This window comes from Equus quagga, chromosome 18 (genome assembly GCF_021613505.1).
Source record: "Equus quagga isolate Etosha38 chromosome 18, UCLA_HA_Equagga_1.0, whole genome shotgun sequence".
Taxonomy (NCBI): domain Eukaryota; kingdom Metazoa; phylum Chordata; class Mammalia; order Perissodactyla; family Equidae; genus Equus; species Equus quagga.
Window position 1 is genome coordinate 22,497,782 of NC_060284.1, and position 24,803 is coordinate 22,522,584.

The 24,803-nt window shown below is 36.0% G+C and overlaps 1 protein-coding gene across 1 annotated transcript in view; it reads right to left on the reverse strand.

Annotated features, from left to right (window-relative positions):
- Window positions 1-517: 517 nt before the first annotated feature.
- SELENOF (selenoprotein F) overlaps window positions 518-24,803 on the reverse strand; it is a 37,066-nt gene continuing 12,780 nt past the window's right edge. Inside the window, exons 3-5 of the mRNA XM_046645762.1 lie at window positions 10,688-10,751; window positions 3,717-3,766; window positions 518-1,395 (exon numbers count right to left, since the gene is read on the reverse strand). Coding sequence (XP_046501718.1) covers window positions 1,264-1,395; window positions 3,717-3,766; window positions 10,688-10,751 — 246 coding nt within the window. The 3' untranslated portion in view covers window positions 518-1,263. The remainder of the gene's footprint in view (window positions 1,396-3,716; window positions 3,767-10,687; window positions 10,752-24,803) is intronic.

Here is a 24,803-nt window from a genome sequence, read left to right on the forward strand (position 1 = left end):
AAACACTCTATAAACCTTTTCTGGTAGATTTGTTTTTCAAGACTTTCAAATGCCTTTAAGGTGGTTTAGTTCAAAATCTAAAGTTAAGGAAGTTTCCAGATTATAAGAATTTATCCTGAGATTAAGTTGACATATATGATATTAGACCAATCTGACACATCAGTAAGAGGTTTAAATGACCTGAAGTCATTTGGACGAATGTTGTTCTTAGAAAACCACCTTTTATGAAGAAGTCACTTTTACCACATAGAAGGTTAAGCAAAAATAATCATTTTTAATAACTAATAAAAATTCTATATTTTAAGACATTTCTTATATGTTATCAATAAAGATGTGTTCATAAATGGGAGCACTTTGGAAATAAGAAAATTGCTAGACAAATACAAAATAGTATTGCCCACAATAAGAAGTTATGATAAGAAAAAAAGGCCTATATGAAAATAAAAAATAAAAATACACTGAGAAACATATCATTTTTAAACATGAAAGGACAAATAGGAAGAATTTCAAATTCAGATAGATTTTTAAAACCTTTTATTTATATTTTGGTCTTACAAATGATTTATTTTTAAATTGACTTTTCTGTAAGAATGTAAAGCACAAAAATTTGCCGGATATCAGATCCACACAAATCCTCAGAAAGGTTTTCTGTGTAGTCTTCATTAATGCGAATCTTTGTGAATGTTTCACTCTTACTGTAGATCTTGAATCTGTTTCATAATAATGAAGCCATAAAGTTTTTATGCAGTGCATTCATTATAAACTATAACGTTTCTATTTAAAGGAAAGCTGGGTAATACAAAAATATGAGCGGATTGGAGGAGCAGGCAATCTGTGGAGGCTAGACTATCTTACTTGCTTTGTAGTTTTCTGTCATTACTTTCAAGGAGCACACAGCACAGGAGGCATAGTAATCATCTCCCTTAATAACCTCCCTAATTTAAAAATCTGTTGTTCGTAAAACTGGACCAATTATCACAAACTTTCATTTGCATAATTAACCACAAGTCTAATACAAACATTTTGTTAGTGGTATCAACAAATGTAGGAGAATGGAAATTTATAAAAAACAGGTTTGTTAAGCTTGCCAACTCCTTAGATATCATGGGCTGTGCTGCCACTTCAACTTTTAATCAGATGTTCAATGCCCCACAGGCAAAGACTGAGCAATGGAAGGAAGCAAAACTAAATTATTTTCTAGGAGCTGTAATATTTCATTAGATACAAAGGTAACAAAAGGATAGGACAAAATTTAAGCAACTTTTATATGCGTTCCAACTTCTCACTCAGGAACTCTTCTACACTGTCTGTGTTCCATTTGAGGATGCTTAGTTCTTCAGCAATGTTCCCATTGTCGTCCAAAAGCTTTAGTACAGGGTCTGAACCACGAACATACTACAAAAAAAGGGACATCATCATTACTATTTGCTTAGAAGAGCTTTGTCAGCCTCAACTGAGGTCCCAACCAATTCAATCCAGCTTATCTACATCTAATGACCGTATAAGGCCAATGTTGAAATAGGCTGTGCATACACATTATCTGACAGAATTCCACAGTGGACTTTAAATTTGCTTTGGTTTAAGAAATCTAATGATTTTGTTGTAATAAGTTTATAACGAGGCTAGACTCCTGAAACTTTACACCTACTAGTTGGGTCCAATACTTCTCTAGAGAGCTCTGAGAAATTCTTACTCTGGGTAATTGTGACAATAAACACAATCCCATTTGTTAAGAGATCAGTCTTCACTGCTAGATTAAGTAGAATTACATAACTAAAAATGGAGCAGTGATGATGAAGGGAGCTCTGAGGACTTCTTTCAGGAATATATGCTTCAGTTTTCCAGGTCGTCTAGGGTTATGAACTCTAGAAATGGAGACGAGGTCTGATGTGACTATTAGCATTTGGTATATTCTCAACCCACCTGTGGAGTTTAGAAATATAGGCCCGCCAAGCTAATGAATCAATATCATTACTACTTAAACATTTTCAGTCAGGTTATCTACATAAATTATTTTTAAATATTTGAGTATTTATTCAAAAACTCATTTTAGTCCAACAAAGAAATAAGAAATTACATAGAAACTAGCTGCAAAAATTCTCAACAAAATATCAGCAAATCAAATCCAACATTGTATAAAGGAATTATATACCACGACCAATTCAGATTCATTTCAGGTATGCAAGGCTGGTGCAACATTTGAAAATGAATTAACGTAATCCATCACTACATGGCTAAAGAATCTTATGATCATATCAGTGGAAACAGCTCCTGTCACATGCTTCAACATGGATGAATCTCAAGGATATTATGCTACGTGAAATAAGCCGGTCATGAAAGGACAATTACTGTATGATTCCACTCATACGACGTATTTAAAGTAGTCAAAATCACAGAAACAGAAAGTAGAAAGGTGGGTGCCATAGTCTGGGAGGAGGGGTGAGCAGGAATTAGTGTTTAATGGGCACCGTTTCAGTTTTGCAAACTGAAAAAATTCTAGAGATCTACTGCACAACAATGTGAATATACTTAACACTGCTGAACTGCATGCTTAAAAATAGTTAAGATGGTAAATTTAATGTTATGTATTTTTTCTTACCCCAATTAAAATTAAAAAAGTGGGCAAAATATCTGAACAGACACACCACAGAAGATATACAGATGGCAAATAAGCTTATGAAAAGATGCTCAGTTAAGGAACTGCTCATTAAAACAACAATGAGATAACACTACACACTTAGTAGAATGGCTAAAATCCAAAACACTGACAATACCTACTGCTAATGAGGATGTGGAGCAACAGGAACTCTCACTCATCTCTAGTGGGCCTGGAACATGACACAGCCACTTTGGAAGACAGTTTGGTAGTTTCTTACAAAGCTAAACGTCTCACTACACGATCCAATAATTGTGCTCCTAGGTAATTACCCAAATAAGTTGAAAACTTATGTCTACACAAAAATTACACAAAAATGTGTATAGTAGCTTTATTCCTAATTGCCAAAGACTGGAAGTGACAAAGATGCCCTTCCATAGGCGAACAGAAAAAACAAACCATAGCACAATAGAATATTATTCATATTATTCAGCATTAAAAAGAAATGAGCTATCCAGCTACAGAAAAGATATGGAGAAACTTTAAATGCATATTGCTATGCGAAAGAAGCCAATCTGAAAAGGCTACATACTGTATGATTCCAACTACATGACATTCCGGAAAAGGCAAAAGTATAGAGACAGTGAAAAGATCAGGGGTTGCAGGGGTCGAGGGTTGGGGGGAGGTGAGGAGAGGAATGCACAGGCAGGACACAGGGGATTTCTAGGACAGTGAAACTATTCTGTACGATAGTGTGATGGTGGATACATGACATTATACATTTGGCAAAACTCCTAGAACTACACAATACAAAGAATAAGCCCTATGCAAACTATGGAATTTAGTTAATAATAATGTATCAATACTATTGGTTCATCAATTTGAACAAATGTATCCCATCGATGCAAGATGTTAATAATAAGGGAAACTGGGGGGGAGTTGGGGATAAGTATATGGGAATATTGTACCTTCACATCAATTTTTCTGTAAACCTAAAATTGCTCTAAGAAATAAAGTCTCTTAATTTAAGAAAAAACCAATTATTTACTCAAATATTTATTTTGATTCAAAAAACAATAAATTAATGCTGGAAAAAGAGATTCCATTAAAATCACTTTACCTTGATTTGCAGTCCTCTGAATAGTTTGGGTTTATCACTCCTGACGAAAGCTAGAGAAGAAAACAATGCAGATTATTCACTTTCAAATACAAGCTAACCACAAAGATCAATAGCAAAAGTATAAATAACTCAATAAATAAAACATCAGGTCTTATGGAAAAACTATGAAAATTCAAACAGATATAAATAAATGGAAAGACGGATCATACTCTTCAATGGGAAGACTAAATATTTTAAGATGTTAATTGTTTCAAACTAATCAAAATCCCAAATTCCAATGGGATTTTGAGGGCCTAACAAAATGAGAGTAAAGCTCAGCTATAAGAGTAAACGTGTGAGAACAGGCAGGGCAGCTAGAAAAAGTAAGATATGAGAGGAGGATTTGTTCAACTGTTTATTAATATACTATGTGAAACTGATACCAGAATAGATTAAACAAAGAAACAGATCAGGAAATTTAGAGAGACGAAAATATCTGTACCAATTTTTTTTTCCTTCTTCTTCTCCCCAAAGACCCCCAGCGCATGTTGCACATTCCAGTTGTGACTGCCTCTGGTTGTGCTGTGTGGGACACGCAACCTCAGCATGGCCTAATGAGTGGTGCCATGCCCGTGCCCAGGATCCAAACCAGCGAAGCCCCAGGCCGCCGAAGAGGAGTGCACAAACCTAACCACTCGGCCACAGGGCTGGCTCTGTATCAATTTTTTAACACGGTAAAAGCTTTCAAATCAGAGAGAGGGAGGTGGGAAGGGTGAGACTGATTGTGTGTGTGTGCGCATCGAGGGTATGTGTGTGAATTATTCAATACACACGTTCGAGAAAACTGTCAAACTATTTGGGAAAATATAGGAAAACAGGTGCTGGCATCATATCTTATACCTAAATAAATTCCAGATGGATTAACATTTTCAATTCATGCAACAAATATTTATTGAATACCTAACTGTATGCCAGAGGGCAGAGATAAGGCTATATAAAACAGACGTGATTCCTCTCTTACGGAGTTTACAGTCTGGTAGGGAAGAAAGATGCTAAACTAGTAATCACACATCTAATAATTTCAGTCATGATAAGTGTTTAAAAAAAAAAAAAGAGAGAGGTTCAACATACTAACATAGCATTTAACAGGGACAACCTGAATATGGAATATAAAATCTGTAAAGGAAATGCTTTCCAGATAAGCCCATATAAAAACGGAAACTTCAGGAAAGCAAAACACCACTACAAATAAAATTTAGAAGTAAAAATGACATACTGGAGAAAATCATCTCTAACATATAACGTATAAAAGAGTTCTTACAAATTATTAAGAGAAAATAAGTACTAAGTAGAGAAATAGACTAAGGACAGGAAAATGTAACGGGCAAATACACAAACGGTCAGTAAACATTTGAAATAAATGTTCAACCTCAATCAAAGAAATGTCAAATAAAACAATGAGGTACCCTCAGTCAGAGTGACAAAAATTAAAAAGAGTATTTAAGGTTAGAGAGAGGGTGGAGAGAAGGATTTTGCTGGGGGTTAGTTGTGGAGGGAATATAAATGGACACAGCCTTCCTGAAGGTATTTAGTAAAATGAACCGAAAGTCTTAAAATGTACATACTCTTTAAACCTGCAGGTCCCCTTCTAGGAATTTCTTCTTTTTTTTTTGCTGAGGAAGATTTGCCCTGAGCTAACACCTGTGCCAATTTTCCTCTATTTTGTAGATGGGCACTGCCACAGCATGGCGGCTGATGAGTGGTGTAGGTCCATGCCTGGGAACCAAACATGGGCCACTGAAGTGGAGTGCGCTGAACTTAATCACTAAACCATGGGGCTGGTCTTGGAATTTCTTTATTCTGAGGAAATAATTACACAATAAGGCAAGACAGCCAGCCCTGGTGGTCTAGTGGTTAAGATTTGGCACTTTTGCTGCTGTGGCCTGGGTTCATCTACTGGTCAGGGACCCATACCACCTGCCTGTCGGAGTGGAGCACTGAGCAGAGCATTGTCTGATAGAGCACCAGAAGGTGAGAGGATGGCGCAAAAAGACTGGGCAGGGTTCCGCTCTGCTGTCCACAGGGGCGCTAGGGGTGGGAATCTACTTGATGGCACTAGCAGTTACAACAAAATGCAAGGTCCTGCTAACCAAGCCTGGAAATTTGGAAATAATCTAAATGTGTAAAAGGTTACTAGTTAAATTAACGTGGACCACACCATCGAATGCATCCAGTCATTAAAAACTACATTAATCTATATTTAGTGATATAGAAGCCAACTCACATTACATATAAAAAGCAGGTTATAGATCAGTTTGTTTCCTACAGTTGTTACAAAAAGACGGAAAAATGTTATATTTATATATTTATCCATAAATATACATCTGCAAAGGAAAAAGCCCAGAAGCATTAAAAAATCTTCATTAAGTCAGAAAATATAAAATACTTAGCACAATACACATAACAACTGAAAGAAATGTTAACTTATTTTAATAGAGTGTTATATCTGGAGCACATGGTTGAGGAAGTTTTAAATGAATGCTTTCCCTTTTTTGGGCTGCTGTTGATTTGAATTTTAGCAACTTTTTAGTAATGATCACGTCTAATTGTCCAAGTTAAAAAATTTAGAATACATCTTTCTAAAATAAATACAACTGAGACATTTCATTTAGATCCTTGGTAGTTCTTAATATCAGTTCTATGTTATCATTCTCTACTTAGATTTTACAGTGACACACACCCTTTTGAGAACTTACTTTTTAAACTTAGAATTAACTAGAAATAGCACTATAGACATGTTTCATTATGAAGGTCTATACTTGCATTTAGGACAGCAAAACAAAGATTAGTAAATGGCTTGTTTTTAAGGTTTTGAGGACTTGGTGGAAGAGTCTCAGATATCCCACCTAAACTTCCAATTCAGTTCAAAATAAAACTGACTATGTTATTCTGGTTTATGAGGATATCTTCTCTATTAACTTTATCCTTTAGGATTTGTCCAAATACTCTGCAGACCCCCAAGTCCCCAAACAAAAATGATCTTATGATATCCTGATGCATTTTATACCACCCCTTTGCCAAACGTGCTATGTCAGCTGTGCTCACACACCCTTTACCACAGTGTGTTCCCTACTACATAAGAAATCTCTCTGGGGAAAAGAACTATTCTTATATACTTTTTGTATTCATAACAGAGCCTAGAACATTTAATAACTTTTACTCACTCAACAGATTTTTAACAGGCTGGAATGAGTGAACAAATTTAAAAAGAATATTAAGATAAGTCACTAATGACTATTTTCATCAGTTCTTTTCTCTGCTCGCTGTGAAGCACAGATCCACAAGCCTCCCAATTTTGAATGAAGGAATATCTGTTCAATGCCCTGTAGTAGCAAATCACATTTTACAGGCAGTGGATTAATTTTTTAACAGACATTTGAGTACTTATTGTATACCCATGGCACTAGGATAGGCTATATGAGACTTCAAGGGACTTGCAAAAAGACCTCATAGTAACTTATTTTCTAGTTTACTTGCTGCTGTTTGAAAAATAGCTCAATGATATCAGTTCAGAGATTCCTAAAGAAATTAACCCAGTTACTCTATTTCCAGAAGATGTTCTTCTGCCAATTTAATTATTTGCCATTACAACGGCAGTTTTCTAAATAACACTTCAAAGTGATCAAGCAGACAGAAGTGATTAGAAAACAGATTAAATGTTTAAGCTTTTCCCTCAGGATTCTCACTGGCATGTCACTTGAGCAGCCCCCCAGGAGACGTACGAGCTAAGTTTTGCTACACACACTGCTTGGGAAGTTGTGGGACTCTTCTTATGATTCAGAGGCTCTTCAGAGTGAACTAAAAAGAGTATTCAAAAAATCTATCCTCTTCCCTGTTCCAAAAAAATGGATAAAATTGGGGATGAGAGGATAATAGGAAGAATAGGTCTTGAGGTTAAAGAAAAATGTTTCAATTAACTTATTTTGAAAATCATAAACAAGTGAAAATATAAATGAAAAAGAGACAAAATATACTCAGCTATATCTAATGATATACCTTTGATGACATTATAAGTTGTCATCCAACATATTCAATTGGTTTTAAGATTTGATTATAAGGGCTTATGGCAGGTATGATTAGGACCTGTGAACTGTCACATAAAATTACATGGAATGATAATTAGATGTTTTCCTGTTGATTAAAAACTAAGTATATTTGAATCAGAATATTCTAAATAAAAATGTCCTATCATACCCAGAAACAACAATACAAACAGAACAACAACAACAAACAACGAGAGAACTGAATTCTCAACAGTGCTCAATGAAAGCTACTGGGTATTTAAGAGTATTTCTAAAATAAGAAAATTTACTATTGTATACAAACCATCTGGAGTGCAAAATTATGAGTCATTTGGGTCCTCCCAACAAGACAATTTAAAAGCACTTAAACACAGAGAAGGGCAACTTAAATAATTAAGAGAATCTTGGGAGACTAGAGGTACGATATTAAAGATAAGACAGACTAAAATGATTATGAGTTCTCAGTTCAGAATAATAAAGTCAGAAAAGGAATCTTTGGAGATTATAAATCCATCAAGGGTATGTAACCAATGTAAACAAAGGTTTTCCACCAGATTCCCATTTGTCAAAAGTAGGGGCACCTTTGAATTAAATAAATTTAGTGAATCCATTCATTCATTCAATAAATATTTGAATTCCTCTTACAGTGTTAGGTAGATTCTGGGTATATTAATGATAAAAAATTTTAAAATTCTGGGCTTTAAGGAGTTCCTAATTTGGTAGAGGTAAAGACCAGTAAGCCAAATAAATGTATTGTAATATGTGGGAACTGCTATGGAACACAAAGGGGAGAGTGAAAAATTCTGTTCAAAGGCCACCCAAAATTAATGTTTGAACTAAATTTTGAATGAGTTTGCCACAAGAATTGGGAAGGGGGATAAGTCAGCAGGAACAAGCAGCAGGTCCAAAGACTTAGAGGTCAGAGTTCAGAGAACTACAAATAGTTCTGCAAGTGAACTAGAGGTGTGAACCTAGAAAAGAGAGACCATGTCGTGATGGGCCTGGTATATGACGCTATTGAGTCTGATATTTATTCTGTATGTGATGGGATTTTACGCAAGAGGGCCACATAATCAAAGATCTTACGGAAACGTCTTTTTGGTAGTTGTGTGGAAGAGGCAACAGAAGTAAGAAAAGGGAACAGAGACAGGTAGAGCAGAAAACAAGTAAGCAATCTTTCTGAAAAAGATGCTAAAGACTTCATTAAAATCATAGAGAAGGCCAAAGGAGTAAGATTTGAAAGTGATGAAGGAGGGGAAAAAGAGACAACTTGGTGACTGAGTATAAAGTGTGAGGGAAAGATTAATCATGATTCTTGGGTTTCTTGCTTCTGCTTTTGCTTGATGATACTGCCATTCGTGGAAACCGGGAAGAAGACGGTATAGTTTTATCAGAGATGAGGATTAATTCAGGTTTTGGACATGCTGGGTTTAACACCTTTCTACTAAAAATGTGGGCCACAGCCTACAGGACTGTTAGAAATGCAGAATCTCAGGATCCATCCCAAGTTTACAGAATGACACTCTGCCTTTAACAAGAGCCCTAGGTGATTCATATGTATATTGGTTTAAGGTACCCATGAGACTGTACCGGTGGAAATGTCCATTTGTAGTCAGAAATGTAAGACAAGTTTGATCTAAAGATATACATTGGGAGTCGTCAGGTAAATACTGCAATTGAAACTGAGGGAGCGAGACATCATCCCGTAGAGTAAGAAAGGAAGAAAATACGAAGATAGACAGTGACTAACACTAACATTTGAAGTGTAGGTGGTAGATGAGATGCCAGGAAAGGAGAATGGAAAGAGCTGACAGAAGTAGAAGGAAACTAGGAGGTAAGGCATTCACATAAGTGAAGAGAAGAGAGTTTCAAATGCTAGACTCAAGTAAGATTAATAGGAGATAAAGTAGTAGAAAGAGAAGCCAGATTGTCATAGGCTGAGAAATGGCGGGAGACAAATAAACAAAATTTCGCATATAAAGAAGAGCCAGGCTGTAGCTATAACTGATGTACTGATTTGAATTGTCTTGTTTTTTAAAAACAGGGCCAATAAATGAGTACGGATATGCATGATGGTAACAAACTTATTAACTGAAGAGGGAGATAAAGATACAATAACAATACCTACCATTTAATATCCTCAGTACTGGAATAGTGCTTGACATATAGTAAGCACTCAATAAATATTTATAGAATTAGTAAATGATTTACTCTGCATTTGTTGGTGCCAAATACATACTAAGTGATTTACATGTTATCTCATTTAATCCTCAAAACAGTCCTATAAGGTAGGTATTAACTGATTTTATACCATCTATTAATCATGTTATAAATGAGAAAAATTGATGAAGATGATGCTAATGAATCAGTATTCCTTCTAGCAAAACTCCAATGTAGCGTCATAATCCTAGGCATCACTACCAATCAACCACAGTTGGTAGGAATAGTGAAAAAACTATTTTCTACCTCAGTTCTACAGTTTAAAATTCCTTTCTGTGTCTGAAGGTTTATGATTCTAATATGGGGTTGGCCAACTCTGGTCCGTGGGCCATATCTGGCTCGCCTGCTTTTGTAAATAAAGTTTTATTGTAACACAGCCACATTTATTCATTTAAGTACAAAAGCAGAGTTCAATAGCTGCAACAGAAACCTTGTTGCCTTTAAAGCTGAAAATTTTTACTATCTAGCCTTTTACAGAAAGTTTCCCAAGGCCTACAAAATTAGGAGAAATTCATATTTTTTTTTCAGAGACGGACCATATCCTTAACATGGTAAGACTCATGCTTAAGAAGGAAAAATACTTACTGACATTATTACTTTCTTTCTTGCGACTATTTAATGAAATTATTCTTGTGAAATGTTGATTTAAAATGATTAAACTGAAAATGAACTAGAGTTAACTTTACATACCCTGGACTTGAGGGAACCTCCCCAATTTTCATCCACACACTTCAAGAATAGCTCCTGCATACAGCTGCAAAAGGAAAAACAGGAATTTAAAAAACTGATATAAATTTTAAAAATGTAGTTATAAAATATAAAATTTTGCAAAATAAATATTACAGTTAAGCAGATATACAGATCAAACAAATATCAGAGTTGTATAAGACTACCTAGTTCCAGTTCAACAGAAGAGGAAATAGAAGCCCAAGAATATTAAATGGTGGGAGTTAAGCCTTCCTTGGAGTATTCTTAAATCTAGCCAAAAAGATTGAAGGAGATATGGAGACTTGACAATAAATTTGAACAGATAAGATATCCTACAAAGTTCTTCACAAAATCTTAAAGATTTCCCACAGTTTTTTTAGGATGCTAAACTGAACAGAGGTATGTAGCCATTTATCCAACATAGATACTTAATGAGAATTCTTTCTGGTTGCTTTTAAAATTAAGCAATCAATGTTTTAAAATTAAACAGAATAGGGGCCGGCCCCGTGGCCAGGTTAGTTCTCGCCCTCTGCTGTGGAGGCCTGGGGTTTCGCTGGCTCGGATCCTGGGCGTGGACATGGCACCACTTCTTAGGCCACGTTGAGGCAGTGTCCCACATGCCCCAACCAGAAGGACCTGCAACTAGGATATACAACTATGTACCAAGGGGGATTTGAGGAGATAAAGCAGGAAAAAAAAAAAAGATTGGCAACAGTTGTTAGCTCAGGTGCCAATCTTTAAAAAAACAAACCCAGAATACTCAATACCTTTAAAAAGAAATTATAGTATGTACTATATAAAGATATTATAGGAAAATCAGTAAAATCTCATTATGAAGAACTTAAATGCAAATATTTTCCCTTAATAAAATGCAGTTGAAATGAATTCAATGATAAATATTGCTTTTCTAGCTATAGAACCTAGACATTCTCTTTATAGTAAAAGCTCATTAAAAAACCTCCAAACGCAAATATTTTATGGCAATGAATTCAGCTGAAACGGATTCAACGGTAAACATCACTTTTTTGTAGCTGTAGAGCTTTGCCCGTTCTTTTTGTAGTGACTTGGGAATGCTGTAACTCTGAGAGAAAGCAAGCAATTACAGGAACATATTATGTCCATTTTATTTCTTCTTAGCTTGTAGACTTTTTAAAACTTACATCTAAGAGTTAAATATGGATTTACTTCTTAAGTTCTAAAGTAGCACAAAAATCAGATGCACTATGCATGATTATTTTAGATATTTTGGAAAATAGAGAAAAGCATAACATAGACATTTTAAAAATCACTTTAATTACACCTACCCAAAAGATGACTTTTTAACATTTTGGTGATTCTGGGCTAGATTAACATTTCTTAAAATTTTTTTTTTTTTTAAAGATTTTATTTTTTCCTTTTTCTCCCCAAAGCCCCCCCGGTACATAGTTGTATATTCTTCGTTGTGGGTCCTTCTAGTTGTGGTATGTGGGACGCCGCCTCAGCCTGGTTTGATGAGCAGTGTCATGTCCGCGCCCAGGATTCGAACCAACGAAACACTGGGCCGCCTGCAGCGGAGCGCGCGAACTTAACCACTCGGCCACGGGGTCAGCACCTCTTAAAATTTTTTTTTAAAGATTTTATTTTTTTCCTTTTTCTCCCCAAAGCCCCCCAGTACATAGTTGTATATTCTTCGTTGTGGGTCCTTCTAGTTGTGACATGTGGGACGCTGCCTCAGCGTGATTTGATGAGCAGTGCCATGTCTGTGCCCAGGATTCAAACCAACGAAACACTGGGCCGCCTGCAGCAGAGCGTGCGAACTTAACCACTTGGCTATGGGGTCAGCCCCAGTTCTTAAATTTTTGAGGGTCACAGATACTTTTGAGAATCTGATGGAATTTTGCTTTAATTCAGGCTATTCATGGACTCTGTAACTATCAATGGATTTCAGATTAACAACTCTCAAATCTCCAAGATTCTTCCCAGCAGTAAAAATTTAAGATTAGGTTGACCTAATACTACACAATAAGTTGCTTTTGAATAATATTTGGTTAACCTTGGTTAGACAAGTCCCCCCAAAATATCTTTAAACATATCAGGCCATAGAGACCAGCAACCGTGGTCAAGTGGTTAAGTTCATGCGCTCTGCTTTGGCAGCCTAGGGTTTGCTGGTTCAGACCCTGGGTGCAGACCTACGCACTGCTCATCAAGCCACACTGTGGTGGCATCCCCCACAGAAGAACCAGAAGGACCGCCAACTAGGATATACAACTATGTACTGGGGCTTTGGGGAGAAAAGAAAAAAAAAAAAAAACCAGGCCATATTACCAACGAGCTAATGCAAAGATGTTAATGTCTAATCTTCAGGGAAATGCAAATCAAAACCACAATGAGATACCACTGCAAACTCATTAGGATGGCCATTATCAAAAAACCAGAAAACAACACGTGCTAAGTGGTAGGTAGGATGTGGAGAAATTGGAACCTTTGTGCATAGTTGTTGGTAATGTAAAGTGGTGTAGCCACTACGGAAAATAGCATGGTGGTTTCTTAAAAAATTAAAAATAGAATTATATGATCCAGCAATTACACTTTTAGGTATACACCCAAAAGAACTGAAAGCAGGGACTCAAACAGACATCTGTATGCCAATTATTATTTACCATAGCCAAAAGGTTGAAGCAACTCATCTAAAGATGAATGGATAAACAAAATGTGGCATATACATATAATAAAATATTAAAAGCCTTAAAAAAGAAGGAAATTATGACATACGCTATAACATGGCTGACTCTTGAAGACATCAAGCTAAGTGAAATAAGGCAGTCACAAAGGATAAATACTGTATGATTCCACGTATATGAGGCACTTAGAGTAGTCACTTCAGAGACAGAAAGTAGAATGGTGGTTGTTAGGGGCTGGGGGAGGGAAGAATGGGGAGTGACAAATAGAAATGACAAACAATAGGATATATTGGAGTATATGAAGAAGCCATTTGGTGTAAACCTAATTCGGCCTGACTTTGTTTTTTCCAAAAGGGCCTGACATGGCCATTGAGCATGCATTGTATATCTGCTTTAAACATTTGCTATGTCCCAAAGACAAGAACGAGGGCCCTTAAGATAAAGGTGCAACTCCCCCAACACTGGCATTTCCTTAAGGATATGCATCTTTCCCTAGGCTAGAAACTGACTTCTGTGCTCACCTGTGACCACCCAGCTCGAGACAACAAACTGCCACCCTGCTGTGTCCATCAATTGCTGTGCTGACAGAGCAGTCTCATGACTATTGTAAAAGGGACATTTCAATCATATGTGAAACATCCTCTTTGAGGGTATATAACCACTCTGTACACCCCACTTCTTTGATGCCCTTCCTTCCTTCGGGAAGGAAGGCCCTGGGCTATGGTCCTCACATTTTGGCTCAGGATAAACTCACCCAAATTTTCATTTATAGATTGGTTATGGATTATTTTCGTCAACAGGAGCTATTGTTTTTTTTTTTTTTTTTGGGGAAGATTAGCCCTGAGCTAACATCTGCTGCCAATCCTCCTCTTTTTTGCTGAGGAAGACTGGCCCTGAGCTAACACCTGTGCCCATCTTCCTCTACTTTATATGTGGGACGGCTGCCACAGCATGGCTTGCCAAGTGGTGCCATGTCTGCACCCGGGATCCGAAATGGCGAACCCCATGCCGTCGAAGCAGAATGTGTGCACTTAACTGCTACGCCACTGGGCTGGCCCAGGAGTTATTGTTTAATGAGTGTGGAATTTCAGTTTGGGAAGATAAAAAAATTCTGGATAGGTGGTGGTGATGGTTGCACAACAACGAGAATGTACTTAATGTCACTGAACAGTACACTTAAAAATGGTTAAAATGGTGATTTTTATGTTACGTATATTTTACCAGAATAAGAAAAAAATAAGCCATATTAAAAGTTTGCTTATTAGATTTATCTTTTTTCCCCAAGTCTGTGATCCCTTGGAAACTCTAAGTGGAGATTCCATTACATAATGGTATTTCTCTACACCACTTTCTCAATATTCTTCATATCAGGACACATGGAAAATGGTAACAACAGTATGGAGCACTGGGGTAAAAGGAAGAGGCTGCTTATAACCAGAGATGACTAGGCTTGGGGGTCCCTGTTCACCCCAGGCCCCATGTGGTTGTCCCAAGGACTGAAGGACTCAGTATCCTGGCACACTTGTAACCCATTCAAAGAAAGCACTTCTCTGCACTACAAAATATCAACTGGTTAATTAGATATAGTAGAAACATATTCTTTAATGAATAGGCAGCTCAGATGTGACCTTCTCCAGGAAAACTTCTGTTGATGTCCTACTCTGTTAGGGACTTTCCACAGAATTCTGTTCTTATCATAATGTCCTACAAACATTCTGTAGCTTGACTGTGGACAGGAAATGTCTTATTTATCATAATTCCCCCCAGAACTGGACACAAAGCTGCTCAATGTATGTGTGCTGAATGGAGAGAATTATTCATTTCACAGAATTAAATGCTTCTTTTCCCATCACGTAACTTTAAAAATATTTCAAGTGCCTTTGACATACTTTGTAGAGCAGACTCCAGTCTAGGGTAAACAAAAAGAAAATGTAACTCAAAGTTGCCTAACACTATTAAAGTCAAATTCTAAAAGCATTAATTTGTGATGCCAGTTGGTGTTTTTACTTATGAATTTGTAGTGTTCATAGGAAAATACCTGTTTTTCATGGTAAATAAGTAATTTAACTAAAAATTGTGGTAAATTTTCAATGCCTTATAAAGTAATCATAAACATCTGTGGCATTATACAAATCCACACAAAAGGAAATATGTCCTACTTATAATAGGAATTCTCTAGGGCATAAAGTATGAGAGGATTAAAAAAGGTTAACACTTGCAGTTCCTTGACTCTCACCCTTAGCATTTTTACTTTTTAAGTAACATCACAGCATACATAAACACTGACCTTCAACAGATGTGGAAAAATGTCGACAGAAGAGAAATCAAAGAAGCAAGTTACGTAACTTTTATATAGCAAGCTTATTTTTCTACAGCAAGGTGACAGGCCTCTTTTCTATATGCATCAGAGAAGGCTTATTTGTAGAGACACTAACTCTAGGCACTGGTAGGTCATTATTCCATTAGAATTACATTTTACTAGTGAAATATTTGGACACCTTTAGAAAACTATGAAAATGATATGCAAAACTGCATTTTTTCCCTTTGAGTCCTTGTTTATTTCCATATCACTTATGATCGCCAGGTTTTCCTTAACTTCTGATAGGGTCCTCTAAGTGGGAAGTAGAAATATCTAACTACTTCAGCTCTAGAACTAATTTACCTTATTTGTAGCAGGATTTTTGAATATGTTAATTTCCCTCATTTAAAAACAAGTGATTTTAATTATAATTCTTAAAATAAATTTCAGCTTTGTGGTTAGTCAATTTTTTCCAATTTAAATAAGTTTATTTTAAATACTACCAAGATTATTATGTGTACATATCTCAATTTTAGATTCTATACATTTCGTATACTTCCCTAATATTTCGAGACAACGTACTTTTTCTTTTATAGAAAGACTTCTCTGATAAATTACTGTTGGAATATAATGATTTTTTCCCCTGCTACCCACCTGACCAACCAATTTTATAAAATCATAAAATTTTAGTAAGGGCTTATAATGAGGTTTTCACATTTAGAAAAAGGCCAAAATCTTTAGTTTGTGATGATACCTTCGCTGTAAGTAAAGTCTTAACTATGTTGCTACAAAATGGTTTAGGTTAACGGTAAGACAAAAACCTGGTGTGTGCTATTTCTCACCAAATAACTAGATTCCAAAATCAGTTAATTTCTAACATTAAACAAAAGTGACACTTACAAGTTATACAAACTTTCTGAATTAAACAAAAGGGTTGCATTTGTTAACTTTTACCACCATCATCCCACCAGCACGAATTTCTAAACCTTGTCCAAGTCAGAAATATTCTACTACTTCCCAACACGAAGCACTCACTATATTTTTTGCTAGTGATGATATCTATGGCTCTAAAGAAACATGACGGTAATAAAACCCTGAAATAAATTTAAAGCTAAGTCAAACTACATATCCAATTTTCCGATAGCATAGTATGGTTAAGTTAATTAAACAAGGAGGCCATTAGATTGCAGTGGTTGGCTCTAAAGCATTAGCAGCCTAGCTAAGCAAACTAAGACCTAAGCCTGTAAATGCCTCTAAGTTAAGAAATCAAACCTAAAGACAAGCAATCACAAACAGCCAACTGGGCTTTCCCAAATAAGGTGACCACTTCAGCCAGAGCCTATGAAATAATTTCCTTGCTTTGCTTCTGCATCTTCTCTATAAAAGTCTTGCCATTAACTCCTGTCGGTGGAGCACTCCTAACCACTTCCAGTTTGGCACTGCCTCATTCAAATCGATTTCTCAATTTGAGCTCAAACTATCAAAATTTTTAACATGCCTCAGTTTATCTTTTAACAGTATAGTGAAGAGAGCTCAAGTTATAACATCAAATGCGTATATGGTCCACTTCTGGCTCTGCCACTTACAAGCAGCATGTCCCCTTGGATAAATCATTCTCTCTGAGCTTCAGTTTACTGTTTGAACAAAAGAGATAATCCCTACCTTCCAGAGTTGCTAAAAGGAGCTGAAAAGCCAAAAAGCCAAAAAACCAAAAAAACCACGCAACATGTGAAAAGCCTGAATTCTTTAGATGGTTAATAAGTAACAATAGCTATTATTATAATACTTCTCTTCACATTATTGGTTAAGTTTTAAGTTCTGTATTTGAAACCCATTTTCATAGTTAATAGAGCTTTCTGTTTAGGGACTATTCAGGGTTAGCATTCACTGATCGTCTGTAATTAGAACGGCCACTCCAAAATTTCCCAAGCTTTCAAATTGAAATTACCTTAGGGCAGTGTTTTCAACCCTGACTGCACAGTTGAATTACCTGGGAAGATTTTGAAAGTTACTGATCCCTAGAGCCCCCTCAGACAAAATAAATTAGGCTGTTTGGGGGTGAGATCCAGCCATCAGTACTTTAATGACTGTCACTACTTTTAAAGCTACCCAAGTGATTGTAATGGGCAGCCAGGGATGGATCACTGCCTTGGACTATACTCGACTATTAATGAGGCAAAAATTGCAAAACAATCAAACAGCAGGCTTCTGCTCAACAGACTAACCAAAGCAATTCACAAAGGCAAACCAGGTGAGCATTGACTAAAGCAAGACAAATGCTGCCGTACACTGTTTTCCTTCCCGTACGAAGTACTGCTTGCAGCCATACATTCTTATTTTCAAAATCTTCTTTTAAAGGCAAGACTTTAGTATTACAGAAATTCAACAGTACTACTAGAAAAACCCAAAGAGCTTTGAATATTAAGTAGCAATATGAAGAAAATTCTCTAATGTTAGGTGAACAAAAGGAAAAATTTTAACTGCTGAAGAGAATTCAGATCTGAGGAGTAATTATTTCATAGGTCTACTGAAGGCTTGCCCTACATAAAATGTAGGAATTTAAAAATAAGGAAGTATGGCTATAACATGATGAAAGCAGGGTAGTATATATTATTTAGAGATCTTAAATAAAAAACAATTATGATACACTCAAATATATAAGTGAGCCACTCTTCTAAACATTAATTGCAAACAGTTAATTTTTTTTCTTTTTCTTTTAGATTGGCACCTGAGCTAACAACTGTTGCCAATCTTTTTTTTTTTTTCTGCTTTATCTTCTCCCCAAATCACCCCAGAACATAGGTGCATATTCTAGTTGTAGGTCCTTCTAGTTGTGGTGTGTGGAACACCGCCTCAGCATGGCGTGACAAGTGGTGTCATGTCCGTGCCCAGGATCCGAACCAGCAAAATCCTGGGCCGCCCAAGTGGAGCGTGCGAACTTAACCACTCAGCCACCGGTCCGGCCTGCAACCAGTGTAATTTCTTAAAATCAACTTTACTCCTTTCATATAGTGGAAAAATGTATCACGCATAATCTATTTTTAACAAAATTTGGCCAGTTAACTCGCAGGGAAAATGTTTTCAACTAAAACTATATGTTTAGTAATCTGCTAATGTTTTAAATCTTAATTCATTATTCTTCATCAAATCATTTTTGTATTTTCTGATTTTTTTAAAGTGCCTCGAGTGCTAGAAATAATAAGCTACAAGTATACATGGACAAATAATTAGAGTACTAAATTTTTTGTGATCTAGTAAAAAGCTTTTGTCAAGATTTCACTTTAAGTCACTGAAACAGCAAATGTATAAGGCAGATTGTGAATCTGTTGACGCTGCCGTCCACGTACACACTCTGACTGATGGTGTTCTTGCATAGGAACAATGAATGAATATGGAGGATTAGGAAAATACGTTCAGTTTTACAATTTTAGCAAACCATGCTGGTAAATATAATTCTCTAATATTATACCCCTGAGGTTACCCTACTCATTTTTAGGTGCTTTCTACTAAACTCTGAAAAAATATAAAGCAATGAATGTCTAGGCCTATGGAAGCTCTGTAAGTTTAAAACTTACTCCACTACACTATTAAAGTCTTATTCCTTTTTGTGTCTTTAGTTTCTGACTTGAGGTTGAGAAAGCTACAAGACAAGCAAGGTAACATCTAGCTCAATTTAAATCAGGCTCTAAGGAAGGAAAGAATGCACCGGGGGAATCCTTCCACTAAGATACAACCACTGTTCCACTAAAAAGCTCAATGAAAATGTATTAAAAAAAATAAAAATGTTTCTGACACCACCACATTCTAAATTAGACCATTCCAACTATAAAATCTGAGAAAAAAAAGAACAAGGCTTCTTTCAAAACTGTGATGAGAAACAGAGTTTGTATATGTGCCTTAAAAAAAGAGAATCTCACCAGCAAGAGATAAGACTAATGATGAGAGTTTCACCTGGAAACAACTACACCCACAGATACAGACACACACACCTTCCTGTACATACTTCAGCTACAAGTATGAATAATCCAGGGGCATCATTTGGGAGCAATGCATTCAATTCTACTGATACTTAGGACATATCATACAACGAAAGGAAATAATTCGACACAACAGCTGTTGTAGTTCCTGAGGTTAAAATATCCAAAGAATTCGTAATAATGACTCTAAGGTTGAATATCTGAGTAAGCAATTTTTAAATAAAAGCAATTAACCCCTCAGTAATAAATAAAGGTAAAAATATTTCACAAAATGGCAAACTATTTAGTTGATAGCACTCAATAATAAAAAATTCAATGTTTTTTTGCTCCTCAGCATTTGAAAAATATCACCTATTTTCCTGTTAATTTGAAAAACTGAGATGCAGACAAAATATGGTTCAACATCCAAACATTCGATAGCCCCAAAAACTGAACATGAAGGTGCCATTTATGGCAGCAAAAGCTGCTTTTCAAAAGAGACCTCAGTTCTTTTTGTTAGTGTTGCTATTACCATTCCAATACTGAACACCACTGTTTGTCACAAAAAAGGGGAATTAAGGGGCCGGCCCTGAATTGGCTGAGTGGTTAAGCTAGCACGCTCCACTTCAGTGGCCCAGGGTTTTGCTGCTTCAGATCCTGGGTGTGGACATGGCACCGCTCATCAGGCCACATGCCACAACTAGAAGGACCCATAACTAGAATGTACAATTATGTACTGGGGGCTTTGGGGAGAAGGAAAAAAAAAAAGATTGGCAACAGATGTTAGCTCAGTGCCAATCTTAAAAAAAAAGGGGGGAGGGGGAATTATGACCATCTTTAAGAAAGGTTACAAGTATCTGAAATAAAAAACAAAACAGCGGCACAAATTAAATTACGGTTTCTCTCTATTGAAAGAAAGGAATCACCTAACATATTTTAAGAACAGACACAAAAATAAAACTATAATAATCCAAAAGCTTAAATATTATACGAAACCTAAGAGTAGCAAGATGAAACTAGACCAAAAGAAACTAGGTCATTCCACACATTTAATTTTTTGCCCACTCTTTGACAAGTATACTATCAATTTTAGAATTCATTACGTTACCTAGATAAAATTCATGGCCCTCTAAATTAAAACTTTTAACACTTATTTCTTCAAAAAGAAAACTGAAAAGGTAGTTTGTAGCTAAGGGCTGCTCAGGCTTTATTATAAAGTTCTCCTCTGCTGCTGCCCCTTCTTCCATCCTCCCCACTGCCTTAAAGGGCTACCTTGTAACTAGTTGAAGTCTATCATAGCCTTCCTGTGTCGGGTTACCAGTTTCTCAATAGAAACTGGGCAGCATCCTCACTCATTCCTTCTCCCCTCCGATCCAGTAAGTCAATACATCCTGTAGGTTTTATCGCCTAAATCTGTTTCAGATCTGCTCCTTCTCCATTTTTACTACCAATGTGTTGGCTTAAGCCCTTGTATCTTGCCCCTGGATAACAGCAATATAAATTACTTTTCTGGCAACAGTATTTCCCTCTGCCCTAACAACTGTTGTTCACACCACTAACAAAAGATATTAAAATACAAATCTGCCAGTTCATTGTTCATAATCCTTTAATTTTGTTCCCTGCCTATAAGATAGAGTCCAAACTTTTTATCAAGACACACCGGCCCTACTTACCTAACCATCATGAAGCTGAGGGCCAACTTGCTTTAACTATACTCAGTCAGTTGTCTGTTTACAAAAGTGGTTAGATAATACATTACTAAAGACCACCCTATAGATAACATCTCTGATGCTTGGGTCACCAGGGTAAGACATGGGGTGCTTAAGGTTTTCAGGAACTGAGTCGGCTCCTTATCCAGTTTAGACTGGTTAAGACCACTGACTCATTGGATGCCCAACTGGTGACCCTTTGATATCAGGGGGCCTAAAACTCCACCCTCAGATCATACTAAGGTCACCATTTTGTGAATGTGCATCCTGTGAAGAGCCATGAAGCTTGACTACGCTTGTGCAGATCATCAATTACCTCACTTCTCCTTACCTCCAATCATCTGTTCCACACTTCAGACCACCCTGTCCCTCTATCCCACAAATATCCCTAACCCCCATTTTCAGGGAGGTGGATTTGAGACTTCTTCCATCTCCTTGCTTGACTGCCCCGTGATAAACCGTTACTCTGCTACAAACTCATTGTCTCGGCGACTGGCATACCATGAGGCGGGCAAAACGAGCCTGGTTTGGTAACAATTCTCTCTCACCATAACCAAGCTATCTGATTATTTCAGATGGCCATCTCTCTCAAGATTCTGTGCCTTTCCAAGAACTTCTCCTTTTGCCAGAGATGACCTTCTTCTAATTATTTTCCAATTTATCATAAGCATCAACTTCTATATAAGCAAGTGGTGATATTTACCTGACCTGTCAAATGGTTATGCCCTTCCTTCTGTCTGCTTTCATGGCACATGAATATATTTTGTTTACAGTACACATCTCACTGAATTCTGTAAAGAAATCAATGCACCTGGAAATAATAATTGCAAAGAAAGAGTACTGAAGGGATTAAATAAGAAGTAAAAACTTTTCTCTGCCTCCCACCGCCAGTCAATAGCTTTTACTGCTTTTAGTTTTCTGTTGGTCACTTCCATAATGATTAATATGGTTATATCTATAGTTCTCAATATACCAACTTTAAGAGATTTATCAATTTCCTCCTCTTTCCATCTTTTATTTTATTTCTAATTCTTTTAGTGGTTACCTTCAAAACATTGGATATTATGTTTTAGCCCAACAGAATATCCTGCTAACTGCATTCTAACAGTCCCATTTCCATGCTTATTTCTTCTTCTGCTCAAGAACAGTGACTATTGTCTTATTTTGGCATTCTCAGAGCCTCCTATACCAAGAAAAAATATTTAGTGTAGAGATGGAAAGTCTACTTTGACTCTGAGGTAGGTATGTCCAGGAAATGTAGTTGTAAGACAGCCTGGACATAGATCATGAATTACTTTAAGGGTTTATTTCATTTTAAAATACTAGAATCTGCAAACGTGACAGAAAGTTTTAATTATGCTCGATAGATATTGATCCTAATTTGCAAATACCTAAAAAAATTGACTAGGTTTGTTTTTCATATTAAAGGCAGATGAAATGCCACATTTAGAAAATATGAAAAATTTAATATTTTCAGTTCAATTAAATAATTACACAAAACAAACTTTAAAACTTTTGTTATGCAAACATGATACATATTTCTGTAGCCATTTATTAGCTGTATGACTTTAGGCAAGATCTCTATGCCTCAGACTCAGCTATGAAATGGGGATAATAGTGGTACTTACCTCATAGAGTTATTGGGAAGAAGATTATATAAATTAATTTATATGAACTGCTTGGAACAGTACCTTCATATAATAACTTAATGAATGTTAGTGGCTATCATTAAATAATAATTTGTGTCATCATTATTAAAAATAATTTCTGTCATTATTTAGTATTGTTGCTACTCAGGAGTCTTAGTGATTCTTACACTGAAATTGAACTGTTGCCAAACATTATTCAGATCTTTAAAAAAAGCTTCTCTGTGACTAATGCTTTTCTATTGTAATTAGAATCTGTTGAAGACACTTATACGTTTCTTTTACAGAAATCAGTTCATGTACCGATGCTACAGACACACTACAAAAGTGAAGTTATTTTAAGCAAGTGTGAAATTTCTTTAGCAACTACAATTTCACGCACAGTTAGCTTAACCTCTGTTTCATCCTATGTTTAACACACCAGTAGCATTCTGTTTCTGTTAGGCTAAAGCTTAAAATTTGCCACTGTCTTGAATAATGTTGTTTAAGCTGACTTCTAAATTATTCTGAAATTGGCTACAGAATTTCCACGTAAATTGAAAGTAACTAAATGTTTTGATGCTCTTTTACCAGAATTAAGTGACTTGTTTAAAATACTTGTTTGGTTGGACCTTAAATAAAGTCAAATTTGTTAATATATTTTTGAAAAACACCAAGTAATGGGAGCCATTAAAGTCTGTGGTAAACTGAGGAATAAAGATTTGACAATTTTAAATAGAAACTAATAGTGGGCCTGTGTTATTAAAATTGTTAACTATAAATGCAAGCGGGACCTTCAGACAGCCAGTCTGGTGTTTTATATTTAACTCATTTATTTTCTTACAGTAACTCTGTAAAGTAGGTATAACTATTAACATTTTCAAGATGAGAGGCAAAATAGTGTAGAGGTTTAAAAACTTGGGGCTCTGGAGTCAAAAAGACCTGAGATGAAGCCAGGTTGTGGCACCTAATTGCTGGGCAACCGTGGGCAGATTATACCCCAGTTTCCTCTCCCGTTAAATAGGGATAACAGCATTTACACGACAGAGTTGTTGTGAGGATTAAATAGACAATGTAGGTGAAACACTTTAGCACATAACCAAAGTAAAATAAACACTCAAAGGTGAGTCAATGTAATTATTACAACAAAACTGAAGATCAAACTGAAGAACAAAAAGGAATCTGCTAGCTCAAAGCCACAAAGCTGGTAAGCAATGAAGCTGAGATGAAAATTCAACTCTTTCAAAAACTCTTATGAAAAGCAAGAAGGCAATAAACTTCTGACAAACTATACATATGTTAATATTACCTCTGTATTGTCTCTGGATTGCTTAGAGTGCATGTAAATGCGAAAGCAGAGTATTATGCACACAGAAAATGGGACTGTTATCATATAGAGCTAGTCATTCAACAGTTTAGCTCCAACTAGGTAATGGAGTAGGAAGTGGAGGAGATCTAACTATATTCTTAAAATTATTTTATGCACTACTTAGGTCCATGTATTCAAATCTAGTGTAATGCAACCATTATTGAAGATAAATATTTTTATACTATCTGAAAAGCAGATTTTTAAGTGAAAACAAATACCCTTTATCAAATACCTAACTGTTGAGCTATTTTCCAGAACTAGTAATGGTATAATTTGGTGATTTGAAGCCTAGGCTTCCACTGGTATTCTGTGAATGAGACCAAGATGTTCCAAAATTCAAATAAAAGAAATTTCTTCTCAATCCATAGAGTTTAAAAAATTACATTTAAGCTTTTCTCTCCCAAAATTTTCTTAAACCTTTGAAATCTATTACCAAGTATTAGATTAAAAATATAAGTAAGTAGCAGAGGAATGTTATCA